The sequence below is a fragment of the Liolophura sinensis genome, chromosome 3 (genome assembly GCF_032854445.1).
Source record: "Liolophura sinensis isolate JHLJ2023 chromosome 3, CUHK_Ljap_v2, whole genome shotgun sequence".
NCBI classification, from domain to species: Eukaryota; Metazoa; Mollusca; class Polyplacophora; order Chitonida; family Chitonidae; genus Liolophura; species Liolophura sinensis.
Window position 1 is genome coordinate 3218861 of NC_088297.1, and position 10281 is coordinate 3229141.

At 40.8% G+C, this 10281-nt stretch overlaps 1 protein-coding gene across 1 annotated transcript; it reads right to left on the reverse strand.

The window, feature by feature from the left end:
- Positions 1-823: 823 nt before the first annotated feature.
- On the reverse strand, positions 824-9335 carry LOC135464212 (uncharacterized). The gene is made up of 6 exons (XM_064741717.1): positions 9125-9335; positions 5143-5215; positions 3409-3472; positions 1771-1892; positions 1495-1522; positions 824-975 (listed from the first exon to the last, which is right to left on the reverse strand). Exons 1-6 carry the CDS (start codon positions 9228-9230, stop codon positions 874-876), a joined length of 495 nt encoding a protein of 164 aa, XP_064597787.1. The 5' UTR covers positions 9231-9335; the 3' UTR covers positions 824-873.
- Between the last annotated feature and the right edge of the window lie 946 nt (positions 9336-10281).

The following is a 10281-nucleotide window of genomic DNA, read 5'->3' on the forward strand; positions in this document are numbered from 1 at the left end:
GACATTAACCTGGGGATCGTCGTGGGTTTCCCCCTGGCTCTGCCAGGTTTCCTCCCACCATAATGTTGGCCGACGTCGTGTAAGTGAAATGTTCTTGTGTACGGCGTAATAAAATAAATAAATACATAGATTTATAAATCAAAACAGATATTAGTTAATTTAGTACACAAACAATTTCAAAGCTGATCACCGCGATGTGGCTGCAATACTTCTGAAATGGTGTGCAGTGTGAAACCATGATCATTACTTCAAAGCTGATCACCGCGATGTGGCTGCAATACTTCTGAAATGATGTGCAGTGTGAAACCATGATCATTACTTCAAAGCTGATCACCGCGATATGGTGCAACACTTCTGAAGTGGTGTTAAACCCTGCTGTCGTAAGTTACCCTCGATCTCACGGTCTTGGTTGAGAATTCTTTCCACTTTCTTTACACATGCTAAAGTTTTCCAGTATAACCGGTAAGTAACACTATTATAAATTTTAAAAAAAAGGGGATTCAACATTATGACGATTAGTGTCGCTCTAATGCAAGAATATGGTTCTACCTTTCTTTTGCGACGTAGTTATTCAATCGGTCACAGTAATCAAATATGTGTTTGAGAATGACGTATTAAACGACAGTCAAATCAAACGTTTAGGACGGTCTTTGTGTTATTTATTTCAAGCATGGAACAGTATTGCGATGGGCAAGGTTCATTTACGATCTCTTTATTCAAGTCGTTTGCATGTCAGCGGAATTCTGAAAAACCGATATTTCTTCATGATACTATACGTGAATAGATTTCGTTACAGCCTACATTTTCACGAGCGCAACTCGCGGCATTCGCGCATATACATGGTACACTTCCAGCCATCATAGCTGTGTTGTCCTACTTTCCGATAGGCTGGACCGATGATCCACCAAACACTCCGATATCAGCACACTGGTACAAATATGGCGACCCCGTTCCTGTGTTCTTCGTGTGCTTTACCTGATGGGAAAAAGAAAAGCTGTTTTCTTGAACTCAGACCATTCGTTAGTGGGATGCATTACAAAAGACTACCAATGCCGTCGCAGTGAGTTCATGCTGGCTTCCTCTCCGGTCGAAAGTGGAAAGGTCTTCTAACAACCTGCGGATCGTCGCGGGGTCCCAGGTGTCCTCCCACCATAATGCTGGCCGCCGTCGTATAAGTGAAATATTCTTGAGTACGGCCGGACTAATGAAATAAATAAATAAATAAGTAAATATAAAAGACTACACCATTGAGAGTAAAACTAGAGTAGCGACAACAGTGGTATGTAGTTAACGAACCATACATGGGTGAAATATTTTTGGGTACGGCGTAAAACACCAATCAAATAAATGAATAAAACGAGTCAGTCATGACCGTCGCTTCAGGCGAAAAGCGAGCTTATCGCATTGATAATAATACTTTCGCCAGAACATTCCCGTATTCGGGTTGGCAAACTGTTGTCATCTGTGATGAAAGTAAATGGCACAAAGACTTACCTGAAGTATATAATTCTGAGAGGCATCTCTGAAATGATGAAACACATGCACATACATGTTAAGTAGAATCAAACGATTTTTGGTAAATTTCACCTTTTTTTTTTTTTTCGTTTTCCAGTATTTTCGGCCTATTGATTAACATGCAAACACTTTTCTTATTTATTATTTTTACGATTTACGCTTCTTGCGTACGCCATGCACAAATCAGCCCTAACTGGGGCACAATCATCTACAGAAACAGTACACAGTGACCGTGATTCTGATTGGATAACTCACAGCGTGGCCGGTATTGTCACGTCCACGGAGTAGATGAATATGGCGGGGTCCCCGGGATCCGTGAATCTCTTCAGTTCAGTCAGCGAGCCATCCTCCTTACCAATACTAATGGTGTAATACCCCTGAATACACGGATGAATACGCAAGTGAATCTCCAGTTGCATGTGCAAGATCGACGACAGTGTAGATGACTGGGCGAAACGTACTGCTTATTGCATATGTACATGTAACTGTATGTCTTTCAGTCATTATTACAAAGCCCGTTGACTGTTTCTTCTTCCATGTAACTAACAGTAAACTTTCATGGAAACATATTTATTTTTTTATTTATGTATTTGATTGGCGCATTTTTACGCCGCACTCAAGGATATTTCACTTAAATACGACAGCGGCCAGCATTACGGTGAGAGCAAACCAGGCAACCCACGACCATCTGGTGATTGCTGAGAGACCACGCCCCGTGCGACAGGAGAGGAAGCTAGCATGAGATGGACTTGAACTTACAGCGCCCAATTTGGTGTCATTGCGCTACGCTAGCAACAGAGGCCCCTCATGCGGAAGATAGTAAGTTGAGGTAATATGATTAGTTTAAATACATCAATGTGGCCATCTATTTTCCAAAAAAATAATAATAGTTGTATTAGTGGAAGAATAGATGCCCCATTATCCTATTATCAACAACATACTGGCTTACTGTCCGGCCGTACGTGGGAAGGTCTGCCAGCAGGCTGCGGATGGTCTTGGGTTTCCCACGGGCTCTGCACGGTTTCCGCTCACCATAATGTTGTATAAGTGAAATATTCTTGAGTACGGCGTAAAACACCAATCAAATAATTAAATGTAATGAAAAAAGAAATCGAAGCACGCGTGAAACCGGTTGTCTTTTTCTATAATCTTTCTTTAAAATTTCCTCAGAAGTATATTTTATTCATCAGCTGGTTGATTTTTGTTGAAAATCCCTAGCTATAACAGTAGGCCGTATTTAATAATGAACAGTTTACGACGGTGAATCGCCGGAAGTTTGACCTCCTAATGCATCTAAGATGATTTTGCAAACTGACCAACAAGGACTTGAGCTTCTATGTTGGACGTAATTAAGGCTACCTGAATCCATTACGTCATTAAAATTATTTTCAAAACTTTGAAGCTTTTCACGCGAAGATGCCCATTTCCTTGGCGTCGTCATATTTTCTGCAAAGTAATCGGTATATATATCGGTATATATATATATATATATATATACATGTCCATCTGACACATACCAACAACGCAAAAGTAGTCCACTACCCATGCTTTAATACTATCTAAATTTGCCTAACGTTTCTAAAGTTTGTCCAGGCAACAACCCATGCATGGTCATAAGTTTCTTCCAATATGAAATATTTATTTATTTAAATATATATTGATTAGTGTTTTACACGGTACTTGAAGTCACAGCGATTGTATTGTTAAGAGGCTCCTGTGTCATTAAGGCGCGCTGACAATCAAATAATGATTTAAATTTTATAAAGTTCGTCCAAGGGTATCTCGCAAGAAACGCAAGAGTTGACTTTCGAGTGACAACGAATATTTGCGACACAATGATATAATAATTATGTTATATAAGTTATATAATTATGACAATAAGAAAAGTTTTACCGGATTATCTTTGTTGAAATGCGCCATGTTTTTCTCAAAGACGACCCGAGTAATGCCACCAGCCCTGGAAAATGCAGAAGTGTGAATATATTTGCCCAAACTACATGTATATGGTTGAGTCCATGTTATTGCATGCTTTATACTGGCCTAAATAATTATCAAAGACACTCAACTATTGAGTAAGATATCAGTAGTATATCAGTGAATGTTTGAATAATTAAATAATTTATTTATTTCATTGCTTGTTAAACGGCGTGTTTAAGAAATTTTAACTATGATGACTAAGGTCAGATTTAGGGTATAGTGGGAACAGTTCGAACTCGTGACCTCATTGGTCATTGGCGTTTGTATAGACTTAGCGAGCCAGCGCTTTAACCAACATCTCAGCAACGTTGGTGACATTGTCATAAGAAAATCTACTCTGTACCAGAGTTGGAGACGAAAGTATTTTTTTCGTGCACGATACCTCAATTGCCAATGTGGTAACAACTGCAATGAGAGCAACGTTTTAAACGAATGAGCCAGCGATAGCCGCTAGGCAAAAGTGCATTAGGTATATATTTTGGCCACTTTGACAACTTAGCCAATGAGTATTTCTGGACGAGTATTTGATGCTGAATGTGCAGATGAACACTGTGTTACCTGATTCTCACCTGTACAATATAATGATAGATATCAATATACTTTGTAAAATGTATGTTGCAGTTTCGGTTTCAGTGACTAAATATAAACTTATATTTCGGCAATGATTTTTTTTGTCTTCATCTGTGAACGTCTTTCGTGTATCATATTTGAATTTGCAACGTCTTTCGCAAAGGGTAGACACTCGGTTGATTTATTTCAATGGCGTTTAACATTACGTTACAGAATTCTTGAAAAAGCTTCGAAGAATTCTCGAAGAAAACCTTCGAGCCTGAAAACATCTTGACTCAAAGCAGCAGCTGAAACAACGAGTAAGTCCTCGCTAGATTCGAACTTGCGACCTCATTGCTGAAAGGTCGTTATTGTCGCAGTGAGCCATCTGAGCCAACGAGGTCAATATTCAGAATAGGAGAGTTCTGAGTTCGCACTCTTTCGTCTGTAAAGGTAAAAAAGAGTCACACTGCACGAGGCAAATGTTAGGCAATAATTTACCAATCACCAATTCAGGCGCTCATCCCCATCGTTTGTCTAATCTAAATACCGTTTTGTGAAACATTTTTCAGAAGCCAATGCTATGATAGCTGAAAGATGTTATACTAAATGGAATCTGTGCCTTACGAATATAATTCTCTGTATTTTAGGATGTAGTCTTCTTTCGCTGGCAGCCTACCATTTTTAGTGTACAGATGACTGCTTAGTATCAAAATGATGGAAATCGTCTAAACTTTGGGCAGGTATGAGTTTTAATGATGAAAGTTTGAAATTCTGGGCGAGTTGGACACAAGGAGACATGGTTTTGTTGAGGTTCCTTCCGACCAGTTGGCATAGAAAGGTTCAGATTTTGACGGTCAACCTATGTTAAGATTTTTATGGCCGCTTTCTCACAGGATGGGCCAGATATGCACCAAAGCTTATTGGCCACGGAATGTTTGGGACTGAGCTACAGCACTAAACGTTAACACCGTCGCTAATGGAATATGTTCAAGAGCAGAAGCCCAGTTTGTTCGTCAGGTAACATGGTACGGTTGGACTTTTTTACCTTCTGCGATAAAAGAGGTCGAATTCGAAACTCCCTTTTGACAAAATACCGACCTGACTTCGAGGTTTGGGGTGGACGCCGTGGTGTTCCCACATGGAGCCGTGTTCTGGTAGCAAGCTGGTGCCACTGTGGTTGTACAGAAACAGTTCAGCAGTTTGATGTATCATTTCTATCAAAGGCAGTATCAAGATATCATTCCGATATAGATAGATCGAGTTTATGTTATTTATTTATTTATTTATGGGAGGAAACCTGGGGAAACCCACGACTATCCGCAGGTTGTTGACAGACCTTTCCACGTACGGCCGGAGAGGAAGCCAGCATGAGCTGGACATGAACTCAACGCATCGCTGTGAGGCTCCTGGGTCATTGCCCTCCGCTAGCGCACTAACCAAGTGAGCCACGGAGGCCCCTCGAGTTTATGAGTGCAGGAAACTGAGAAACACATAGGAAACCATCGCTTCAGGTCAGGCAACTGCTAAACATAGGCTCCTCTGATTGAAAGCCGCAACCCAACGGACGAAAGATGGATTCGAGCTTGCGACCCCATTGATCAGAGTCCGATCGTGTCCTTTGGCCATTGATAATGAACACCAAATCTATCTTGGGTGAAACATCTGAGGTTTAATATTGAGTGAGTGAATGAGTGAGTGAGTGAGTGAGTGAGTGCTTGGGGTTTAACGCGGTTTAATATTGAGGTACATGTATAATTATCGAATCAATAAATAAATAAATAAATGATTCATTGATTGAGGTTCATCGTCGCATTAGCGCGATTCCTTTTCTCAAAAAAATCTGCACTCTGCACAGTACAGGAGGGCGGTTACAGCGAAAATAGCAGTCAGTAATAATGTTTATGAATTTATTCACGTCATCGCTTGAGTGTATGTATGCATGTACCATATGTCTATACTTCAGTCAGATATTATTAAAGACGTACAGCGTAGAGCGGTGATGTGAGTGTGATAGGTGGCCAGTGGTCACTCGTAACCGGGAAATACAGCCTCTTGTCAATTTACAGCAATCAGGGTTTTATTCTAACTGTTCATGTGAACAGTAGCAAATTACACGCCCCCCCCCCACTCCCATTCCATTACTTTAGCGAGACTACGTAAAAAATGCAGTGATTCTAATTGCAATTTACTAGATGTGATTAGATAATCAGTTTCCTGGACTGTCAGTAGAAAAATTTCATAAATTTCAAAATATTAAATTTTATAATATTAAATTTTATATGTGGATATATGTTATATGGATATAATGCAATTTATTGTTGTGCCAATTTAGACGATGACTTGGATCAGTGGACCCAAGGTGTTAATGACTAACATTTTTAAGTAACTTAATTAGTCACAAGTTATGTCAAAAGAATCGCTGAATCTACATTGACTCACGTCGTGTTTCCACGGATCCGTACCTCTTTTGATTTTTGGGATAAAAGTGTGGAACTTACAAAAACGCCAAAGACTTTCGAGCTATAAGAAGATAAATGTGCTATACTTCCTTCTCATCTGTTGTGATTTCACAAAGATAACACAGCGACTTTATGCTACCGTTTTACAATATAATTAAGACGTACAACATGGAGAGTAAGACCAGAGCAACGACGCAAATGGTCATATGTAACCGGTATAATTAAAGACGTACAGTATAGAGAGTAAGACTAGAGCAACGACGCAAATTGTCATATCTAACCGGTATAGTTAAAAGATGTGCAATAACCGGTATAATTAAAGATGTGCAGCATAGAGAGTAAGGCCAGAGCAGCGACGACAGTGTGATAACTGGCAAATGGTCATATGTAACCGGTATAATTAAAGGCGTGCGGCATAGAGAGTAAGACCAGAGCAGCAACGACAGTGTGATAACTGGCAAATGGTCATATGTAACCGGTATAATTAAAGACGTACAGCATAGAGAGTAAGACCAGAGTAGCGACGACAGTGTGATAACTGGCAAATGGTCATATGTAACCGGTATAATTAAATGCGTACAGCATAGAGAGTAAGACCAGAGAAGCGACGACTGTGTGATAACTGGCAAATGGTCATATGTAGCCGGTATAATTAAAGACGTACAGCATAGAGAGTAAGCCCAGAGCAGCAACGACAGTATGATAACTGGCAAATGGTCATATGTAGCCAGAATAATTAAAGACGTACAGCATAGAGAGTAAGACCAGGGCAGCAACGACAGTGTGATAACTGGCAAATGGTCATATGTAACCGGTATAATTAAAGGCGTACAGCATAGAGAGTAAGACCAGAGCAGCGACGACTGTGTGATAACTGGCAAATGGTCATATGTAACCGGTATAATTAAAGGCGTACAGCAAAGAGAGTAAGACCAGAGCAGCGACGACGGTGTGATAACTGGCAAATGGTCATATGTAACCGGTATAATTAAAGACGTACAGGATAGAGAGTAAGACCAGAGCAGCAACGACAGTGTGATAACTGGCAAATGGTCATATGTAACCGGTATAATTAAAGACGTACAGCATAGAGAGTAAGACCAGAGTAGCGACGACAGTGTGAAAACTGGCAAATGGTCATATGTAACCGGTATAATTAAAGACGTACAGCATAGAGAGTAAGACCAGAGTAGCAACGACAGTGTGATAACTGGCAAATGGTCATATGTAAGCGGTATAATTAAAGACGTACAGCATAGAGAGTAAGATTAGAGCAGCGACGACGGTGTGATAACTGGCAAATGGTCATATGTAAGCGGTATAATTAAAGACGTACAGTATAGAGAGTAAGACCAGAGCAGCGACGACGGTGTGATAACTGGCAAATGGTCATATGTAACCGGTATAATTAAAGACGTACAGCATGGAGAGTAAGTCCAGGGCAGCAACGACAGTGTGATAACTGGCAAATGGTCACACGTAAGGTTTAATTCTAACTGTTCATATAAATGCATAAACAGTATCAATTTACATGCCCCCTAGCACCATGGCTTAGAATTAGGTTTAAAAAGTATTCAGTGACGCCAGTTGTAATTTATTAGACGTCACTGGTCTACAATTCCTCAGAATGACGTATCAATCACATTTAACATACAATCACATTAAAGCAAAGCCGTCGCAACACCACGTCAAGTGCAACTGCCATGGTGACGATCCTCTTCACTCTATGTTGCTATGGAAGTTACGCAAGATGGAGCTAGTTATCGTTTCATGAAACGAACTTCAGAGGTCCGTCATACAAAGCTGTCACAACGCTGAATCAAGCACGTTCACCATGCTGACGTATCTCTTCGCTGTATGTTGTGATGTGGAAATTACGACAGATGCAGTTTCGTTATCGGGTTTTTCCGAGGACGCTGCAGTGTAAAAAACGCAGCTGCGTCTTCACTGTATACACGGTATATGTCTGCATGGATATGGTGCCAAGCGCAGTATGCACCTTCTAAGCTTCTAATAAGACTGATGGATTGATTGATGGATTGATTGATGGATTGACCGTCGTTTAACCCCATACTCACGAATGTGTACAATGGTGGTCAGTTTCATGGGTTATGGAAGAAACCACCGACCTTTGACAAATTAGTGACAAACCTTCCAACGCGTATATACGTTTCTCACGTGTACGGTGGTTGTCAGTTCTAAGGGTGGAGGAAATAGTAGTTCCGGTAGTAAACCACCGACCTTTGACGAGTTCCTGACAAACTTTCCGTCGCGTGAAGTACAAACTTGCACGTCATACTGGTAAATGACAGGTCTTTTTAAACGTACATCAGGCTGCACAAATGGCCACACGTCGACAGCTTATTGTCACTTATCTAGGCCCCTACGAACAGCAGGAACGTGGGTAAATCTACAAACGCATGTCAAAGGTCGGGATTGAACCCAGAGAGCGCGTCTAATTAGTACACATGTTTTTCTTAATCCCAGGTTCGCGTCCTGAGATAAGTAAGAAAGGTAGATAAAGCACAACTCAGTTGTTTTGCTCGTCATTCGTCTGATATAACGGGCTCATTTTCGCAAAGTATGAAAGGAGCAGTTAAAGTATAAAAGTATAATCTCACTCATTTTGTTGATTCCCACCAGTGGTGTCCTCTGGGGCGGGGAGAGGAGGCAGTGATGGGTATGGCTTAGCCCCACCATACACAGCAACAGAGCAATCGTCCACATTGCGAAGAACACTGACAATCTCGGGGGCTTTTTCCACGTCGCCGGCGGCCTTTATAGCTTAATCTGAGACGAATATAACACCTATTATACTCCTGTTGCAACAGGTAAAAGTTACCTATACACGATTAGGTATCGGAATTTGGGTTCACTTCCAGGCTCATTCCATGCTCACACAGCTGATAACGCTGGGAAACAGACAAACGGCGTTTGCTTCAGTTGCATGTGTGCCGATAAAGAGTGTGAGTCAATATTTGCGTGTAACACAGGCAATTTTTGCGTGCGGCTCCCATGTTCAAAATTCTTTCATCTGTGTTAAAAATAGATCTGGGCACCCAAGGCACTCTGGTTTCCTTCAGACATAAGCCATCATACATGTAAATGAGCGATTAATTCTTAAATTGATACAGAATGGACGGTGATTGGCTGACAGCGGAGATAGAGTTTCCTGGGTTAAATCATACAACCTTTGCCACACTTGGATATATATACCGTAACTATATTTCAGCTTAAGAAAGGCATAGCTCGGACTTGTCTATACCACACAAGCCTGTCAGAATTGATTCTGTAGCCCTTTAAGCGCGGCGTCTAACACCAGTCAATTCATTTATTTATTTGTTTCTTTCCTTTTTTTTCTTTATTTTTTTACGCCGGACCGGCACTTAAGTATATTTCATTTAAAGTATTGGGAGGAAACAGTGCAGAGCCTGGGGGAAACCCACAACCTTCCGCAAGCTGCTGACAAGACCTTCCCACGTACGGAGCCAGCATATAGGTGTGCATCGAACGAATCCCAGTTAATTACTGTAGAGTTTGTACGCACTGCTGATATCATTTGTGATGGTATATTGGACGAATATGTAATATAGGTAACATATAGGTGTCACAATTGATAGGGTGCATGTATCATGGTTGCCATGGTTACTCTATAGTCTTTTTTTATTTGCCTTTTGTAGACTATCGACCTCATGAAGAGATAACGGACCAGTAACATTCCCTAGTCACTTTCCTTTTGCTACTGTTACACTTTTCACAGCTGTTTTGACTGTTACAC

Bases quoted from the DNA above. Each gene is read 5' to 3' on its own strand.
- LOC135464212 (XM_064741717.1), bottom strand. From the start codon at position 9,230: ATGTGGACGATTGCTCTGTTGCTGTGTATGGTGGGGCTAAGCCATACC. The intron at 1,523-1,770 runs GTGAGTTATCCA...TCATCATTTCAG, and splicing joins GTGACAATACCGGCCACGCT to AGATGCCTCTCAGAATTATA. The intron at 976-1,494 runs GTAAGTCTTTGT...TTTTCCCATCAG, and splicing joins CTCAGAATTATATACTTCAG to GTAAAGCACACGAAGAACAC.